Raw genomic sequence first — 21495 nt, 5'->3', positions numbered from 1 at the left:
AAAATCTCAAAACTCCAATGATCACAGCAGCCTATAACAAAGAACTAAAACCAGTAAGTTGAAACTTAGGATAAGTGTAACAGGTCACACTTATACTTGCGAAATCTATTAATGTAGGCCAACGTGGTATACTGGATTGGTTTCTGGGGACAAAATACAATATTAGTGGAAAAACTGACAAAATCTAAATATTATTCTACAGTTTAGTTAATAGCAATGTACCAATGTTAATTTACTAGTTTTGATTAATTTTTCATGGTTATATAAGATATTAACATTAGAGAAAACTGGATGAAGGGTATATGGGAACTCTGTAAATCTAAAATTATTCTAAAATTAATATTTATTTTTAAAAAGACCATCCAATAAATAATAGTTTTATTTAAAGAACAATAATAAAAATTTTACTACAGGAAGGCCTCATTGTTTAAAGAAGCTAATGTAGGGCTTCCTTGGTGGTTCAGTAGTATAGAATCCTCCTGCCAATGCAGGAGACACGGGTTCTATCTCTGATCTGGGAAGATCCCACATGCCACAGAACAGCTAAGGTCGTGCACTGCAACTATTGAGCCTGTGTTCTAGAGCCCGGGAGCCACAACTGCTGAGCCCACACACCACAACTACTAAAGCCCACATGCCCAGGGCCCAGTGCTTCACAAAAGAAGCCAGTGCAAAGAAGAGTAGCCTTTCCTCACTGCAACCAGAGAAGAGCTTGTGCAGCACCGAAGACTGAGCACAATGGAAAGTAAATGAATTAAATTAAATTAAGAAGCTAATGCAAATTCTGGCTACTTTCCTAGAAATCCGGTATCCAGAACAAGAGAGGCAATGGTTCTATTCTACCATGGGATTCTTAGATCACATGCATAGTTTTATATTCAGTCCTGTCATTTTTACCATCATTCACATTATTAGCCTTCATTGTTTGTGACACCCAGTACACTGAGTATTTCTCAGAGGCAAGGTGTGTTTGGTATTCATCTTTCTGTCTCCAGCACTCAAGACAAAGCCTGACAAAGGTGTTTGCTAGATATTTATAGTATTGAAGATTGGCTTTGGAAAAATTTAGTAAACAACTGTATATGTGAATATTAATAGAATATTTCCTTATCCAGGACTGGCTTAGAGTTCATCCTTTGGGGTTCACAAAAGCATGGCTTCAAATCCCAGCTACATGACACAGAAAAATTAATCTCATTGTATCTCAGCTTTTAAAAATGCAAATGGCAGAAGATACTACTTATATCTCAGAGCTTAAATGCTTCCTTCTAAGTGAAGCCTTCACCCCAAAATGTCTCCTTTTTCCTGATTAATTTTTCCAACAAGGTTTGTCTCTTTCTATAAGAATGTAAGCTCCATGAAGGCATGGATTTATGCTTGTTTTCATTTCTCTATCCCCAGAGTTTAGACAAGCTGATTACATGGAGTCAGGCATTCAACAGTAGTGCTAACTGTTTAATAGGGGTGTTGTGAAAACTGAATGACAGATGTATATAAAGTTTATAGCATTGTGTTTGGCACATGCTAAGCACTCAGTAACTACCACTGTTATAAAATAAAGGGCCGAGTTAAGAGGCAACATTACAACAAGCTAATATGTGACTCAGAACATACAACAGGATATCATCAACACTTAAACCATAATTTACATTGAAATTGGAAGGGATGCTTGAAATAATCTGGTCTGATTTTGTAAGGCCTGTAAAGAAGTGTTTTTGCCAAGGTCAAAGAGGTAGCCAATGGAAGAGCCTAGATAATATTATTCTCACATAAATGATTTTCTAGTGATTTCCAAAATACGCTATCAGAGTATTTTCTTTGTCAGACACTTCCTTTTGGCAAGTATCCCTAGGTATCGGAATGGCTCGTTCCATCTAGTACTTTCAAAACACACACACATATACACACAAGTTACGTGTTCCTCTAGTCCAACGACATATGAAAATAATGCCATACTTCACTATGCCTGACAGTGCAAGAGCTGTATGCTTTAAAAACTCATGTTAGTCAGTTAAAATCTAATTCTGCCTATGCTGGAATGAGAGTACTGATAAATACTATTCCCAAAAAACACACATCAAGCTGGACAAGATTGACACAAATAACCATTACAGTGTTTTGAAAATTGACCAAATTGACAACAGTCTCAAAACTACTATGTTTTAAAAGCAGCTGAACTTCAGGTAATAAGAATGAGAATCGATGACATTCTGTCCTGGATTCATTCTACCTACCCCCTGCTTGGTGAATCCTAGGAACAGGCCAGGCTGTGAGGATTGGCAACTTCTCTGTCATGATTGAAGGGACCCAGTTAATTTGGAGAAATAGGCAGTGCCAGGACACAGGAACACTATCTGTGGGCAAGTGAGGAAGGCCCACAGTTATACAGCGAGAACAAGCATATTCCTGGCTGAGATGGGAGCAGGCACAGCAGAGATATGTGAAGACGCCTAAAGCAGCAACCCACACCTGGACAACCTTGAAGTTCCACAAATGTCCACAGAAATCTCAGCATAAAAGGCAAAGTGAAAGCCAGGGCAGACTTGAACACTGCCTGAACCTTGGGTTCCCCATTCCCACACATGATTCCAATGTCAGAGAATAGAAGTCTTACAGGCTCAGGGTGGATGAGCACAAACTCAGTCTGAACATCACTGACTTACACAAACACGGTTATGACTCCCTAGGAATTCAGCCTTGAAAAGAAAAAAGAGAAAAAGAAAAACTGAGTAGAGGCATTGGAGAAAGGTGCCAAGATAATTCAAGGGTAAGTTCAGTTCAGTTCAGCCGCTCAGTCGTATCCGACTCTTTGTGACCCCATGGACTGCAGCATGCCAGGCTTCCCTGTCCATCACCAACTCTCAGAGTTTACTCAAACCCTTGTCCTCACATAGGTGATGCTATCCAACCATCTCATCCTCTGTTGTCCCCTTTCCCTCCTGCCTTCAATCTTTCTCAACATCAGGGTCTTTTCAAATGAGCCAGTTCTTTGCATCAGAAGGCCAAAGTATTGGAGTTTCAGCTTCAGCATCAGTATTTCCAGTGAATTTTCAGGACTGATTTCTTTTAGGATTGACTGGTTGGATCTCCTTGTAGTCCAAGGGACTCTCAAGAGTCTTCTCCAACACCACAGTTCAAAAGCATCAATTCTTCAGTGCTCAGCTTTCTTTATAGTCCAAATCACACATCCCTACATGACTACTGGAAAAACCATAGCCTTGACTAGACAGACCTCTGTTGGCAAAGTAATGTCTCTGCTTTTTAATATGCTGTCTAGGTTGGTCACTGTTTCCATTGTTTCCCCATCTATTTCCCATGACATGATGGGACCAGATGCCATGATCTTAGTTTTCTGAATGTTGAGTTTTAAGCCAACTTTTTCACTCTCCTCTTTCACTTTCATCAAGAAGGTATTTAGTTCTTCTTCACTTTCTGCCATAAGGGTAATGTCATCTGCCTATCTGAGGTTACTTATATTTCTCCCAGTAATCTTGATTCCAGCTTGTGCTTCATCCAGCCCAGCATTCACATGATGTACTCTGCACAGAAGTTAAATAAGCAAGGTGACAACATACAGCCTTGACATACTCCTTCCCTGGTTTGGAATGAGTCTGTTCTTCCATGTCCAGTTCTAACTGCTGCTTCTTGACCTGCACACAGATTTCTCAGGTGGTCTGGTATTCCCATCTCTTGATGAATTTTCCACAGTTTTTTGTGATCCACAAAATCAAAGATTTTGGCCTAATCAATAAAGCAAAACTAGATATTTTCTGGAACTCTCTTGCTTTTTCGATGATACATTAGATGTTGGCCATTTGAACTCTAGATTATCTGGCTTTTCTGAATCTAGCTTGAACATCTGGAAGTTCACAGTTCACGTACTGTTGAAGCCTGGCTTGGAGAATTTTGAGCATTACTTTGCTAGCATGTGAGATGAGTGAAATTGTGCGGTAGTTTGAACATTTTTTAGCATTGCCTTTCTTTGGGATTGGAATGAAAACTGACCTTTTCCAGTCCTGTGGCCACTGCTGAGTTTTCCAGATTTGCTATCATATTGACTGCAGCACCTTCACAGCATCATCTTTTAGGATTTGAAATAGCTCAACTGGAATTCCATCACCTCCACTAACTGTGTTCATAGCGATGCTTTCTAAGGCCCACTTGACTTCACATTCTAGGATGTCTGGCTCTAGATAAGTGATCACACCATCATGGTTATCTGGGTTATGAAAATCTTTTCTGTATAGTTCTTCTGTGTATTCTTGCCACCTTTTCTTGATATCTTCTGCTTCTGTTAGGTCCATAGCATTTCTGTGCTTTATTGTGCCCATATTTGCATGAAATATTCCCTTGGTATCTCTACTTGTCTTGAAGAGATCTCTTGTATTTCCCATTCCATCGTTTTCCTCTGTTTCTTTGCTTGATCACTGAGGAAGACTTTCTTATCTCTCCTTGCTATTCTTTGGACCTCTGCATTCAAATGGGTATATTTTTCCTTTTCTCCTTTGCGTTTAGCTTCTCTTCTTTTCTCAGCTATTTGTAAGGCCTCCACAGACAACCATTTTGCCTTTTTGCATTTCTTTTTCTTGGGGATGGTCTTGATCACTGCCTCCTATACAAGGTCACGCACCTCCATCCACAGTTCTTCAGGCACTCTATCTATCACATCTAATCTCATGAATCTATTTGTCACTTCCACTGTATAATCATAAGGGATTTGATTCAGGTCATACCTGAATGGTCTAGTGGTTTTCCCTACATTCTTCAATTTAAATTTGAATTTGGCAATAAGGTGTTCACGATCTGAGCCACAGTCAGCTCCTGGTCTTGCTTTTGCTAAATGTATAGAGCTTCTCCATCTTTGGCTGCAAAGAATATAATCAATCTGATTTTGGTATTGACGATCTGATGATGTTCATGTCTAGAGTCTTCTCTTGTGTTGTTGGAAGAGGGAATTTCCTATGACTAGTGCGTTCTCTTGGCAAAAGTCTGTTAGCCTTTGACCTGCTTCATTTTGTACTCCATGGCCAAATTTGTCTGTTACTCCAAGTAGCTCTTGACTTCCTACTTTTGCATTTCAGTCCTGTACAATGAAGCAACATCTTTCTTGGGTGTTAGTCCTAGAAGGTCTTGTAGGTCTTCATAGAACTGTTCAACTTCACCTTCTTCAGCATTACTGGTCAGGACATAGACTTGGATTACTATGATATTGAATGGTTTGCCTTGGAAATGAACAGAGATCATTCTGTCTTTTTTGAGACTGCATCCAAGTACTGCATTTCAGACTCTTTTGTTGGCTATGATGGCTACTCCATTTCTTCTAAGGGATTCTTAACCACAGTAGTAGATATCATGGTCATCTGAATTAAATTCACACATTCCAGTCCATTTTAGTTCACTGATTCCTAAAATGTCGAAGTTCACTCTTGCCATCTCCTGTTTGACCACTTCCAATTTGCCTTGATTCATGGACCTAACATTCCAGGTTCCTATGCATATTGCTCTTTACAGCATCAGACTTTACTTCCATCACCAATCACATCCACAACTGGGTGTTGTTTTTGCTTTGGCTCTGCCTCTTCATTCTTTCTGGAGTTATTTCTCCACTCTTCTCCAGTAGCATAGTGGGCACCTACCAACCTGGGGATTTCATCTTTCAGTGTTATACCTCTTTGCTTTTTCATACTGTTCATGGGGTTCTCAAGGCAAGAATACTGAATTGGCTTCCCATTCCCTTCACCAGTGGACCACGTTTTGTCAGAATTCTCTGCAATGACCCATCCATCTTTGGTGGCTCTATACAGCATGGCTCATATTTTCATTGAGCTAGACAAGGGTGTGGTTCATGTGATCAGTTTGGTTAATTTTCTGTGACTGTGGTTTTCATTCTGTCAGCCCTCTGATGGAGAAGGATAAGAAGCTTACTGAAGCTCCCTGATGGGAGAGACTGACTGAAGGTCTTGTTCTGATGGGTGGGGCCACGTTCAGTAAATCTTTAATCCAATTTTCTGTTGATTGGCAGGGTTCTGTTCCCTGCATGTTGCTTGACCTCAGGCCAAACTATGGTGGAGGTAATGAAGATAATGGCAACCTCCTTCAAAAGGTCCCATGCATGCACTGCTTTGCCTCCAACCCTGAAGCAGGCCACTGCTGACCCATGCCTCTGACAGAGACTCTTGGACACTCATGGGCATGTCTGGGTCAGTTTTTTTGTGGGGTTACTGCTCCTTTCTCCTGGGTTCTTGTATGTACAAGTTTTTGTTTGTGCACTCCAAGAGTCTGTTTCCCCGGTCCTGTGAAAGTTCTTGTGGTTCTATGGTGGGGTTAATGGTGATCTCCTTTAAGAAGGCTTATGCCATACCCAGGTCTGCTGCACCCAGAGCCCCTGCAGCAGGCCACTGGTGACCCATACCTCCACAGGAGACACTCACACACAGTTCTGGTTGGCTCAGTCTCTGTGGGTTGGGTAAATGCTAGTCTTTTCAACAAGTGGTGCTGCAACAATTAAATATCCATATGCCAAAAAGAAAACTGAAGTTAAGGCCCTTACCTCATGCCATACATAAAACATTAATTCAAAATGGATCATGAATTTAAATGTAAGTGAAAACTATGAAAAATTTAGAAGAAGACAGAGGAGAAAATTTCTATGGCCTTCAAATACGCAGCTTTTAGATAAGACTCCCAAAGCATGATCCATAAGAGAAAAAATAAGTTGGACTTCAAAAGTTAACAACTTATATCCCTCAAAGGACATGGTTAAGAAAATGAGTGAAAAGATAAGGTATGAATTAAGGGGAATATTGGTAAAGCATGTATCTGACAAAGGAATTGCATCCACAACACATGAAGAACTCTAAAAACTCATTGTAAGAACACAACCCGATTTTTAAAAAATGGATAAAAAATTTAAACTAACACTCCATCAGAGAAGATATATAAAGGCCAAACAAGCACATGATAAGATAATCATCATAAGTAGTTTCTAGGGCAACACAAATTAAAATCACAATGAGATTCAACTACATACCCACTGAAAAATATAGGTAATCCCAAGTGTCAGCAAGCACATGGAGAAACTACAAACCCTGTCTCCAACATTATTAGCAGGAATGCAAAATGGCACTACTAACTTGGAATACCTTTTGACAGTTTGGGGCTTTTTTTTGTTTTTTTGTTTTTTTAAGTTGCATGTGAACTTGTAAGAGCCAATTATTCAATTCCTAGAAACCTACCCAAGAGGAAAGTGATCATATGTCCATTCATAGATATGCACATGAATGTTCACAATAAAATTATTCATTTTAGCCCCAAAGGAAACAATCCAAATGTCCATTAACCAGAGAATAGATAAACAAATTGTTATACTTTTTCAATAGAATATTATTCAGCAATAAAAATGAGGGAAGTACTGACAGATGCTACAACATGGATGAATCAAGCTTCAAAAAACTAATGCTACATACATAAAAGGAGCTGAATTCAAAGGACAACTAAATAATGTATTATTCTATTTACAGGAAATATTCAGAAATGGAAAATTTATAGTGTCAGAGAGCAGATAAATAGTTTCTTGTGGATGGGAGCAGAAGTGAGGATTTACAAAAGAAATTTTGGGGATGATGGAAACATTCTAAAATTAGACTGTGGTGATAGCTGTAAAACTCTATAGAGTCACTAAAAATCATAGAATTGTACCCTTACAATGAGTTAATGTTATAGTATGTAAATTGTACCTCAACAAAAGTGTTAAAATATGAGAAAATAAAGATTTTTCCTATGATGTGTTTAACTTAAATGTCAGATTGTGAATTTGGTACATGCACAAAGCAATTTTTTTTGGTGTGGTTAGAAAGGGCCGCTGGTGAGTAACAAAATAAAATGCCATTTTGGATGATGTGTTGTCGTTAGTCACTAAGCTGTGTCCAACTCTTTGTGACCCCATGGACTGTGGCCCGCTAGGCTCCTCTGTCCATGAGATTTCCCAAGCAAGAATACTGGAGAGGGTTGCCATTTCCTTCTCCAGGGGATCTTTCTAACCCAGGGATCAAACCTGTGCAACCTGCACTGGCAGACGGATTCTTTACCACTGAGCCAACAAGGAAGACCTCCGAATGATATAATTAGTAGCAATAGCAGCCATGCCCATGGTGATTAATAGTTTCAGCACTAGAAATTCAAAATCTTGCTTCCTTCATGAGCTTTCTAAGAATTATCTGTTGACATGTTTAGCTTTCTACTTGTAATTATCCTCCCTCCAAATTGGAATAAGGATTAACTAATTATAGTGGTGTCTTCAGACACGAGCCATATCAAACGCCCTAGTAACCAAGAATTGTCCTGCCTACAAAGTATGCCAGAAAGCCTTGAAGTCTGGAATCTGCTTCGAGACCCAATTCAGTGGGACTGAACCCACCCACAGAGCTTCCCTAATCTAGTTTAGCCAGCAGTGGCACTCCCCGAACTTCCACTAACTTTACTTTCTTAAGATGTAGCTGCAGATAAACTACAATCACTTTATTAAAATCTACTACAGGTTTCAGAAGGTACAATGTGAAAAGCAGCAGCGAACCCATCCAAGTGTCGGGATATGGCATTAAAAGCCATGGGTTTAATATTGGCCTAGTCACAAACTAGTCATTCAGCTTTAGCCAAGTAACTTATCTGATTAGCCTCAGACTATTTTTCCCAAACTGAGATAATTCTGCCTACCCCACAAAACTGCTGCAAAAACAAGTAAGATAATGTACATAAAGTGCCTGACCCACTGTCTGTGTGTTGAATCTGAATAAAGGATACAGCCATAATTCCTTAATTTGACAATCAAAGTTTTCCAGAGCTTGGTCCCAATCTTCCTCTCTATCCTTATCTTCCATATCTATAGGACTACTAATTTTTAGCTAGAAACACGGTCACCCAGGATGATGATTTCTTATCCATCCTTTGGTTAAGTGTGGATATGAGTTCGATTGAATGGGATAAACATGAAAGTGCCAAAAACTGCATCTTCTTCCTTCTCCCCCTACTTTCTTCATCATGCTTTCTGAAACATGGAAATGCTGGTAGAATTTCACACTTGACAATGAAATTGAGAGGCACATCCTAGGGATAGCAGCAGAAAGCTGAAAGAATTTGACTCCCTAATAGTTTTCAGGAGCAGAGCCACACCATCAGCTCTGGATTTCATGCATCTAGACTTGTATATGGAAAAGAAATAAACTTCTATCTTGTTTAAAGTGCTGTTATTTAGATACTCATTCTGTACATTAGTTATTGAAAGCTTAACTTATCCTATTATTCCTCCTATCAGCTTTCTGATGCTCTTAGCTCTTCACATTGTCTCTAGACATATCTTCACTCATTCTTTCATTCATTCAGTAATTTACTCCATAGCCATTCAACGTGCACCTAGATTCTGCCTGGCATAAATCTAAGAGGGTGCTGGAATGGACATAGGAATGAAATGAACCAAATGAAGTGTTAGTAGCTCAGTGGCATCTGACTCTTTGTAATCCCATGGACTGTAGCCTGCCAGGCTCCTCTGTCCCTGGGATTCTCCAGGCAAGAATACTGGGGTGGGTAGCCATTCTTTTCTCCAGGGGATCTTCCCAACTCAGGGATCGAACCTGGGTATCCTGCATTGTAGGCAGATATTTTACCATCTGAGCCACCAGGGAAGCCTGAAACAAATAGATTCTGCCCTTAAAAGTCACAAGTATTGAATGAAACTCTCTTGCTCTTAATTTATATGATAAGTCATGTGTCTGGCAAACATTCATCTCAGGATTTCTCCAACAGTCCCATCTAAAATAATCTCACTATCTCCAGTAATACATTGTCGATCAGACTATATGTGCCTAATATGTTCTATTTGGCTCTCTACAACCACTCTCTGCCTTTCTTCACCATTTTCTTTGTTCAGGAAGACTTGTCTGTATAGATTACTTCAGTGGTCTCTTGCCCTCTAATTTCCAATTGGGTTGGTCAATAGGAACCCCTGACAGGAGATCAGAGGGAAGTAAAAAAAAAATGAGTTCTCTGTATTTATTTTTCTCAGCTCCCTCCCTGTGGGGTCATCTCAGGCTAACTTTGTTCCTCAACTGAAGGTCACCGTTCCACGCAAGGTGGCCTACTGCATGACTCTCTACTATTGGGTTCTGGTTAGCATTCCCTCCTTTCAGTTCCTTTGAGCTGTTACTAGCCCCAGGGAACTGCACTATACCCCATGGTTTCTGTACGCAGTGCCCACACCTTGTAAATAGCCCATTTATTAAGCTCTTCTCCAATCATCCTAATGTGAGGCTGCCATCTGTTTCCTGCTAGCAGGCTGATGGATACACCATGTGTCCCAATTCTCAGTTCAAAAGATATAGGCACCAAATATACATGGCACCCATCAGAAGCACTGTTAGGAAGAGGGTTAGAGTAGACGGAAGATATTCTTTATTAGCAACTGAAGTACTGCTGACCACAGAGAACAAAGCTTATGCATCTGATATGAAGAGCACTTTTATATCCTTTTAGAACGCTTTTAGGGTGGGCAGAGAAAAAAGAAAAGAGGAAAAGAGAGTAGGAAGGTGTGGTAGGCAGAACAATGCACCCCCTTTCCCCAAATACCCGAGTTCTAATCCTTGGAACCTGTGAACATACTACCTTACATGACAAAAGGGACTTTATAGCTGTGATTTAGTTAAAGATCTTACTGATACCTTGATTTTAGCCTAGAGAGGCCAACTTCAGACTTTTCCTGAACTGTAAGATAATAAATTTATGTTGTTTTAAGCCACCACATCCATGCAATTTGTTATGTCAGCAATAGGAAACTAATATAGAATGTAAGACTGAAATCTCCAGACCCAGAGAACTAAACCTGGGAAGGAAGAAAGACTGGGGACCTAATGAGTGGCAAAGATGAACACACTATGGACAGCAAAACCATACTGCACACCACCTGCTAATCTGTATTGCAGGCAAATTAAATTCACTAAAAAGCAAATGTACCCTTCATCTCATAAGCTTAGGTTCGTAAATGCTTTCACACCTTTTGCAATACCAAGTAGAAACCTTCTTTTTTCCCTCAGAGTTTTGGGGATTCTCTAGAACTTTTGTAGTTTGTTAGAGAGCTTTATCAGTTTCATTCAGAAGGACACGCATCTGCTTTATCCTATTCTATGACTTCCTGGTAGTCAAAGTATCAAAATATTACACGCAAAAAAACTATGATTTTTAAAAGTTCCAGAGGATATAGCATACAAAGCACCAATATCTATTATTTGCATTCTATAAAAACCGTTGCCAAGCTCCCTCCCCAGACTGCCTGTTTCCCAGTGGGCCTTACCATGCTCTGACCCAGCTGCTCCCGGAAGAAGTAATCCATGTTTCTCTTTTGCAGGCTTTCAAGGTAATGCTGAAAGCGAGTGTACGTATAAGGGTAGCAGTAAGCAAATTGGTAAATATCTTCGTCTCGGTCAAAACAAAATGCAAAGGACATCACATAATTCTTCCTATGGTCCGGGCAGCGGTAGTAGTAGACATTTTTGGGGGGCAGTCTTTGCCTGAAAGATACAAAGAAATTTGGGCATATCAGACAGTCATTCAAGCTTCAAACTGTAATCAGTGGGAATAAATTCCCAAGAGTAAAACTGTAACATCAAGAATCCTAGGTGGTGGCTAAGGATAACAGTGTACACCAACCTCTGCTCTGAAGAATCTGGAGGGCTTCCCTGGTGGCTCAATGGTAAAGAATTTGCCTACCAATGCAGGAGACATGGGTTCGATTCCTGCTCTGGGAAGATCCCACATCCCATGGAGCACCTAAGCCCATGCACCACAGCTATTGACCCTGTGCTCTAGAGCCCAGGAGCCACAACTACTGAAGCCAACATGTCTAGAGCCTGTATTCCACAACAAGAGAAGCCACAGCAGTGAGAAGCTACACACAGCAACTAGAGAGTAGCCCCCACTCACCACAACTAGAGAAAAGCCTGTGCAGTGCAGCCAAAAATGATTAATTAATTAATTAATTATTTTAAAAAAGACTGGAATCTGGCAGTATTTGGTTCAAATTCCAGCCCTACCCTTTATCAACTGTATAGACAATTTGAAGTCAAAAGCAAGCAAGTTTTATTCCTCATTTATTCCTATTTTGAGTGCCTGTTAAACACTCAGACATTGTGCTAGATTATTGGTGTACAATGGTAAACAAGATAGGACAGATATTTGTCCTCATGGAGTATATATCCTGGTGGGGAAGCAATCAACAAAATATCTTAAATAAATATATAATATAGTTACAGACTCTAAAACTGCACTGAGGGGAAATAGTGTGATGTTATAGTCACATAAATAGGAAACGCCTACTTTCCCAGGAAAGTCAGGTTTTGGTATTATAACACTAATTCGGACCTTTCAAAATAAGTTAATGCACACTGTGAATATTCAAGGGAGAGAAAAAGAATATTCAACATTTCTTTAAATTATTACTATTGTGTATTATTTTTCTACAGAGCATTCCATAAGACTAATTTTGCAAAGAAGCACTTTGGGAAATACTGTTTTAAAATGCACTGTGTAAGCAATTCTGCTAAGCTAACATGTTCATTCTCCAATAAGCAACACTAAAAAACACATACATGAGAAAAGGCAAAATATTTCTGTCATAATTCCCATAACGTCTTTACATTCACCCACTTCACAGGCTCACTGCACTCCCTCATTTGTATGGTATCCAAATGATTCACTAATTCCTTGCAGAGAATGTCTCTTGTGTCTCTTAAAATCCTATTAATCCCACAAAACCTATATGAAACTGTGCCTTTTTCATGACCATCCTCTCATAATTCAGGGTCTCCTTGTTGTTATTCAGTTGCTAAGTGGTGTCTTACTCTTTGTGACCCCTTGGACTGCAGCACACCAGGCTTCCCTATCCTTCACTATCTCCTGGAGTTTGCTCAAACTCATGTCTGTCGAGTCGATGATGCCATGCAACCTTCTCATCCTCCATTGCCCCCTTCACCTCCTGCCCTCAATCTTTCCCAGCATCAGGGTCTTTTCCCAAAGAGCTCCAAAGCATTCTAACATGCTAGCAGTTTGTTACAGAACCTTGTTTCTACCTTGTGTCTCTCTGAGGCTGCCTCAGTGGTCAGGAAGGGAGGTCAGGCTGTGGACTTTCTGTGGAAGAGCAAACATTACATGGCTCTGATGCCGTCCATATTTTGGCTTATGCTGCTTGCCTATCTCCAGGCTGTTATGAATCCCACACAAACATTAAATGGGAAACATGAAATGTTAATTAAAGAAAAAACTCAGACATCTCAAGTTAATGAATTTAGCATTTTTCTATGTATAGAAAGACAAGAGTTTGAACTTATTGAAATAGTTCCTTTGATATACACTTTAACTACCTAGGGCCAGTATCCTGTTTTTTCTTCCATCCTGAATCCCTAAGGGTGCACAGTTGGGGGTGACTGAACTGCTTGATGGCTTGGTGTCTGAACATCCTTGTTTACTGATATGGCAGGTTTCATCCACACTAAGTTGTTATTCCACTTAGAAGAGGTGGTCATGGAGGGTCATAAAAGTTAAGGAGCTTACATACCTATGCTCTCTAGCTAGTAAATCACAAAGCTGGGATTCAAATCTTTTTCCGTCTGATTCCAAGTCAGTAACTATAACAATCAATTGCAGGTACTGTAACACTCAAGTGCACTTTGCTGCACTAAATAAGCCAGCAAATTTGGAAAACTCAGCAGTGGCCACAGGACTGGAAAAGGTCAGTTTTCATTCCAATCCCAAAGAAAGGCAATGCCAAAGAATGCTCAAAATACTGCACAATTGCACTCATCTCACACGCTAGTAAAGTAATGCTCAAAATTCTCCAAGTGAGGCTTCAACAGTACATGAACCAAGAAATTCCAGATGTTCAAGCTGGATTTAGAATAAGCAGAGGAACCAGAGATCAAATTGGCAACATCCGCTGAATCACAGAAAAAGCAAGAGAATTCCAGAAAAATATGTACTTCTGCTTCATTGACTACATTAAAGCCTTTGACTGTGTGGATCACAACAAACTGGAAAATTCTTCAAGAGATGGGAATGCAATCTAACCTGCCTCCTGAGAAATCTGTATGCAGGCCAAGAAGCAACAGTTAAAACCAGACATAGAATGACAAACTGGTTCCAAATTGGGAAAGGAGTACATCAAGGCTGTATACTGTCACCTTGCTTATTTAACTTACATGCAGAGTACATCATAAGAAATGCTGGATTGGATGAAGCACAAGCTGGAATCAAGATTGCCGGGAGAAAGATCAATAACCTCAGATATGCAGATGACACTACCCTTATGGCAGAAAACGAAGAGGAACTAAAGAGTCTCTTGATGAAGGTTAAAGTGGAGAGTGAAAAAGCTGGCTTAAAACTCAACATTCAAAAATTGAAGATCATGGCATTGGGTTCCATCACTTTGTGGCAAATAGATGGGGAAACAATGGAAATAGTGAGAGACTTTATTTTCTTGAGCTTCAAAATCACTGCAGATGATGACTACAGCCATGAAATTAAAAGACACTTGCTCCTTGGAAGAAAAGCTATGACCAACCTAGACAGCATATTAAAAATCAGAGACGTTACTTTGCGAGCAAAAGTCCGTATTGTCAAAGCTATGGTTTTTCCAGTAGTCATGTATGGATGTGAGAGTTGGACTGTAAAGAAAGCTGAGCACCGAAGAATTGATGCTTTTGAACTGTGGTATTGGAGAAGGCTCTTGAGAGTCCTTTGGACTGCAAGGAGATCCAACCAGGCAATCCTAAAGGAAATCAGTCCTGAATGTTCCATGAAAGGACTGATGCTGAAGCTGAAGCTTTACTATTTTGGCCACCTGATGCGAAGAACTGACTCATTGGAAAAGATGCTGATGCTGGGAAAGATTGAAGGCAGGAGGAGAAGGGGGCGACAGAGGATGAGATGGTTGGATGGCATCACTGGCTCAATGGACATGAGTTTGAGCAAGTTCCAGGATTTGGTGATGGACAGGGAAGCCTGGCATGCTGAAGTCCTTGGGGTTTCAAATAGTCAGACATGACTGAGCAACTGAACTGAACTGAACTGGTCCTGTAACACTTCTCCAGGGTCCCTCTTGATAAATTATGGGCTTCTAGCATTGTAGATAGGAGCATGTGCTAAAACAAGTGAAAGGCTGGGACTGCAAGGAATTCACCATGGCTGAAGCACAAGGAATAGGAAGGGAAATCATGAGAAATGTGTCTGAAGAGGAAGACAGAAGTCAGAATAGAAATGGATGACAGCTGTCCCTCCATATCTGTGGGTTCTGCATCTGAAGATACAAAGGGACGACTTCATATGAAAGGACATGTTAAATATTATCCTGAGGTCACAGGATACCTTTAAATCAGTGAAAGAATAAAAGTACCATGATTGTGCCAGTGCAAGGGATAGGTGAGAGCAGTCAGATGAAGGACAGGGAGTAGCGGTGCAGGTATAGAAGATATGACAAGTTTGACTATTAGATAAACGTGGCTGATATGACAGGCTGTGGAGTCAAAGATGGGTAGGATTCCAAAAGTGATGAGGAGGACAAGATGTAGAGAAAACAGCTTAAGCAATAAAGGAACAGGGCTTCTCACATAGAAGCCCATGGTAGTATCAAAGGCTATCTAGAGGTGTGCTTAGGGCCACCAATAGAGGTCGTGTGGCTCCTACCCCTAAAACTAGGAAGAATAAACATTTCAGTAACAACAATGGCTAGATAGCATCACTGACTCAGTGGAAGTTAATTTGTGCAAACTTCAGGAGATAATGTAGGACAGAGGAGCCTGGAGTGCTGCAGTCCATGGGGTAGCAAAGAGTTAGACATGACTTAGTAACTGAACAACAATCTTCCTGTGACACAAATGGAGCTTTAAGGCAAACCCATGAGGCACTGTTCCTTTCCAACCCGATTTTTACCCTAAACACTCCTATATTAAAATTTTGGACTTATTAGTAATGAAAGAGATGGAATGGCCTGGAAGGAAAATGGGGAGTGAGAAGTCCCCTCCTGATCTTTCTGTATATGGAATGAAGGAGAACAAGCAGTTCTTGGGAAGCCAAAGGGGGAAGTAATGGCCTCCAGAATAGTCAGGTCTTAGTTCTTTGTTTTATTCAGAAAATATTTGTTAAGTATCATGTACCAAAGACAAGAGGTAAAGGAGGCAGTGGATTAAAAGACCAGGGATCCAAGGGAGAGTATTAACCTGGAAGCTGAGTTTCATAGAAAAAAGTAACAAGTAGAATGTTTTGGGTAGAAGAGGGATCAGTGGAAAACCAAGATTAGAGGGAGAACAGACCAGTGTAGGGATAAGTGTATAAGAAGAGGTGATGGTTTACATTCATGATGTGACTGAACATGCAGAAATGTGAGGCTGGTGGAGTTGGTGAATCCCAGGGTTCCAGATTTGTATTCAGGGAGAATAACAGTGAAAATGGCTTTAAGGTCTCCAGCAAATGGTCTGTGACATCCACTTCAGACCCTGACTCAGAGGTCTGAAACTGAGTGAGCTGGAGCACAATCACTTCATACACAAGTGATTCCTACAGTCACAAGCCCCTCAGCTTATGATGCTGATGTTTGCACGTTTTTATTTACTAGTATATCTAATCAAGATCCATACTTTAAGTCAATCACCTCAGTTTTTTTCCTCTTCTAGCCAAGTTTAGCAACTTGACTCTGAGAGTCTGCTGTCTCCAACATGTTTGATCATGTGCTATCAGGAGAATTCATCTAATGTCTACAGCTGTCCCAGCTCCTCTCCTGAGTATGTCAGAAGCCTAACCTGATTTGCAGACAAAGTGAAGGTAATGGACCCTGGGGTGATCATTCAAGACAGCTGAGATGCTGCTCAGGGATTAGATGTTCCAGACTCTGCTAAGGATACTAACAAAAATCTGTTTGAGAAGGATTCAGCAGGCCAAATTCATGAGGACGCAAAGTAACACAAAGAATAAAGGAAAAGAGGAACGGGATTATGTAGAAGAAATGTGTCTCATTTGCAATGCATTTCTGTTTTTTCTCTTATTTTGCTCATTACATTTTCACTGTGTCTCAGACATGGTGTTAAATTTTTCATATGCATTATCATTGAATCCTCTCAACACCCTACAAACTAGGGACTATTAACATCCCCTTTTTCTTGCCTGGAGAATCCCAGGGACGGGAGAGCCTGGTGGGCTGCCGTCTATGGGGTCACACAGAGTCCGACACAACTGAAGCAACTTAGCAGCAGCTTAGCAGCAACATCCCCTTTACGTAGATAAGAAAATCCAAAGCTCAGAGAGGTTAAAAAAAAAAAATTCCTGAGGTTGCAACAGGAATTGTTGGTAAGCAACAGAGCTTGTGTTAGACACAGGCTAGTGTGACTCCAAAGTCTGTGCTCATTGTCTCTATGGTAACTTGCCACTTGCCTTTCTCCCCTTGTCACCAACTCATAGCCTTACCTTCTGCTTCCAGAAAAACCCTATCTACAGTACTCTCACCAATACTCTTACAAAAAACCCTTCAAATAACTTCCTATCCTCAAAAGGCTCCCAAAGATTTCCCTGTTAGTCCAGTATCATCAACCATTTCTCCCTGGTTGAACCTTATGTTTTATTCATACTGAACTATCCACAGCTCCCTAACATAATTTTGTGCCATACTTCCAATACCTCTGTGTCTTTGTGTTTGATATTTCCTGCACTCAAACTGCTTCCCCTGGCAGATATCTTACGTACTTCGTAAACTCATACTCATAGATGTGGCATGTGGTAGACTGTCATAAAGCTTTAAATATTTTTAAATGAAATAATTAATGAACAAAGGAATGTATAAATAATGCCTATCATTTAACATATCTCCTCTCTGAAGTGTTCTCTGATTATTTATTCCTCATTAATTTTTTTGTACTGTGACATATGATAGTAATATTAAAATAGTTTTATCACCTGATCTGTCCCTTAACAAAAAGCAACAAAAGTAAATGGAGATTTCTTCAAAGACAAGGTAGGCTTCTTGAAGACAGGAACGGTGTCTCCCTTTTCCTCTCTTTTTCACTAGAAATGGTACAGAGATGTTTCAAATATTACTTGCTTATTTTAAAAAGCACTGGCAAAAGGGAAAGAAGATTCATCTCCACAGATAAAAAGTAAGCATCATAGGGAGGTAGATTTTAGCTCAGTATAAAGTAGAAACTCTTGAACATTCCCCTGAAAGGAAAATAGAAAGGTCTATGTTACAGGGGAGTACAATCATGGGAAACTTTAAAGGGTCTCATGAAAAAGTTCCTCTACTTGATATTAAGTTAGACAAGGCAGATTTCTGACTCCACTTAACACAGAGAGTCTGAGATATCAATGGAAGCAATATAACAATAATTATCATTGAACATGTGCTAGGCCATTCTGGGAACATCAACATATATTAATTCTTTTAATCTTCACAACAGTCCTTTGAAGTTATTCTTATTATCATAAATTTTATGATAAAAATTAAGGTAGGGTCAAGAATACTTCTTAAGAGAAAGAGATTGCAAATGACTCCTTGCTGTTGTTGTTCAGTTGCTAACTCACGTCTGATTCTTTGTGACACTATGGACTGCAGAACGCCAAGCTCCTCTGTCCTCCACTATCTCCTGGAGTTTGCTCAAATTCAAGTCCATTGAGTCGAGTCGTGATAGGTGATGCTATCTAATCATCTTATCCTCGGCAGCCCCCTTCTCCTTTAACTTTTAATCTTTCCCAGCATCAGGATCTTTTCCAATGAGTCAGCTCTTTGCATCAGGTTGCCAAAGTATTGGAGCTTCAGCTTCAGCATCAGTTCTTCCAATGAATATTCAGGGTTGATTTCCTTTAGGGTTGACTAGTTTGATCTCCTTGCAGCCCAAGGGACCCTCAAGAGTCTTCTCCAGCACCACAATTCGAAAGCATCAATTCTTCAGTGCTCACCCTTTTTTATGGTCCAACTCTCACATCTATATATGACTATTGGAAAAAAATATGAGTCCGTAGAAGAATCCAGAAAGAGTCTAACACCTGATATTTCCAGAGAGGCAGGTTGACCCCAAGACCTGTGGTGTGTGCTCTCAGGACTCAGACACTAAAGGATGATCCAGTTCTGGAAACAAGTCATCATCCTGAGCCCAACCTGATGATTAACGAGGCCCTCCACATATGAGAGGGAGGCTATAACTAATATCCTCAGATTCAGTCATGCATTCTCATGTGGATGAGTGAGCACACACACACAAACACACACATGCATGTGTATACTGAACATATTCACAATCATACTATGTATACTTCCCTTTTATAGCCTCTATTTCATTATATCAACTTGAATATATGCCTTTCTCCACCATAGGATTGAGTTCTCACTGAGGGCAGGAATCATACTTTCACCTGATTCTGGAGGACCTACACAAAACCTTGAATAGAGGAGATGCTTCAAAATGCTCATGAATTGGATAAATGAGTGAACTTTAAACAAATTAGACTAAATAATTTCAGCCATACCAAGATATGTATATTGTGCTCTTTCCATGTGAAGCTATGAGTCATTCCTTGAGTACATTCCATTTCAGAAACCTCCATGCCATTTTAAATCCTATTCTGTCAGTCTATAATTGTCTTTCTCACACTTTTCTATATATTTCATCCCTATGAAGAGAAGTTAGGCCCAGGTCAAATGACATTTCCTCTTTGAAGTCTTTGTCAACAACTCCAGTAATAACTAATTGCTCTAAATACTAATTACAGAAACTCCTGGGCTTCTGATTCACTTCAAAATCCATAGCACTTAACACAATGCTTGACCCTGAAGAGGAGCTCAAAACATGTTTGTTGAATGAATGAGTGGATTTATGGCTCACTAAATGGATGAATGAATGAATGATTCCTTCATATTTACCATTCTCTCTGCCTTCTTGCCAAACCATTAGCCAAATTACCAATTGTTCTGGAGGTCACCAGAGCACAGAGGAAGAGGAGAAAGCTCAGAACCTGAAGGGTTCTGATGGCTCATTCCCTACTCCTCCTCAAACCCCCTGAAAGACTTTTTGATAGCAGCCATTCTGACTGGCATGAGATGGTACCTCATTGTGGTTTTGACTTGCATTTCTCTGATAATGAGTGATGTGGAGCATCTTTTCATGTGTTTGTTAGCCATCTGTATGTCTTCTTTGGAGAAATGTCTATTTAGTTCTTTGGCCCATTTTTTGATTGGGTCATTTATTTTTCTGGAATTCAGCTACAGGAGCTGCTTGTATATTTTTGAGATTAATTCTTTGTCAGTTGCTTCATTTGTTATTATTTTCTCCCATTCTGAAGGCTGTCTTTTCACCTTGCTTATAGTTTCCTTCGTTGTGCAAAAGCTTTTAAGTTTAATTAGGTCCCATTTGTTTATTTTTGCTTTTATTTCCATTACTCTGGGAGGTGGGTCATAGAGGATCCTGCTGTGATTTATGTCAGAGAGTGTTTTGCCTATGTTTTCCTCTAGGAGTTTTATAGTTTCTGGTCAACACCACTACAATATGTAAAGTAATTAGCCTCCAATTAAAATAAATTAATTAATTAAAAGAAAAAACAACGCTGAAAGACAGTAGCCCTAACTTTCCTTCTGATTGAGCAGCAAATATGGATGTAGTTATATGGATTCCAACCCCAGGGTCTTCTTTGATAGCAGACAGAAATTTTTCTTTAAATTAGCAGAAGGGGAGATAATAAAGAATCAATCTCTGCGGGCTGTATATCCTAAAGGAGGTATACAAAACAAAATCACTCAGATACCTCCCAAGGGAGTAACACACACTAAGTACCTCCTATATGCCAACAATGTGCTACCTGTTTGATGTACACTATTGTCTGACTAATAAACACATATTCTTTCCACCACACCAAGGCTATGAAATTCATCCAATAATTGCAGTTACAGGAAAGTCTCTTGGTTCCCCTTCTTCATCTACCCAGAGGCAGGAAGCAAACTAGCATCCAGTTTCCCAGGCACATTTGAAATTAAAGAAAAATTTCATGTTTCCCTGGTGGCTCAGATGGTAAAGAATCTGCCTGCAGTGCAGGAGACTTGGGTTTGATCCCTGGGTTGGGAAAATCCCCTGGAGAAGGGAATGGCTACCAACTCTAGTATTCTGGCTTAAATACTTCCATGGGCAGAGGAACCTGGCAGGCAGTCCATAGGGTCGCAGAGTCGGACACGACTGAGTGACTTTCACTTCACTCCCTTCGTGAGGGCAGCTGAATCTCTGGTTTGTCATCCATGAAAACACATGGCCTTTAGTCTTCGTTTGGCTGGAACAACCCAGACCATCACCTGGCTTGAACAAGTTGGCCCCTCCTTTCCTCAGGCATCTGGCACAGTCAGGCACCAGTATGGCTGCCCACATTATAAATACACTCTTCCCAGGTGGAGAGGACCTGCTCCTAATTCCACCCCTACCTTCCCCCAAATAA

At 40.2% G+C, this 21495-nt stretch overlaps 1 protein-coding gene across 10 annotated transcripts in view; it reads right to left on the bottom strand.

Annotated features, from left to right (window-relative positions):
• The window catches only part of LOC145504408 (BEN domain-containing protein 5), a 1377102-nt gene that overhangs the window by 547296 nt on the left and 808311 nt on the right, over positions 1-21495 (bottom strand). For all 10 annotated transcript variants that reach the window (XR_014052189.1, XM_081485144.1, XM_081485143.1 and 7 more), the window contains one exon: positions 11339-11555. Coding sequence is in view for 9 of the 10 variants with exons in the window: in XM_081485144.1 (XP_081341270.1) it covers positions 11339-11555 (217 nt within the window). In the remaining variant the exon portion in view is untranslated. The remainder of the gene's footprint in view (positions 1-11338; positions 11556-21495) is intronic.

Source organism: Giraffa tippelskirchi, chromosome 5 (genome assembly GCF_054371585.1).
Source record: "Giraffa tippelskirchi isolate mGirTip1 chromosome 5, T2T-mGirTip1v1.2.pri, whole genome shotgun sequence".
NCBI classification, from domain to species: Eukaryota; Metazoa; Chordata; class Mammalia; order Artiodactyla; family Giraffidae; genus Giraffa; species Giraffa tippelskirchi.
The sequence above is the reverse complement of the archived record's forward strand: the minus strand, read 5'-3'. Positions and strand labels throughout refer to the sequence as shown.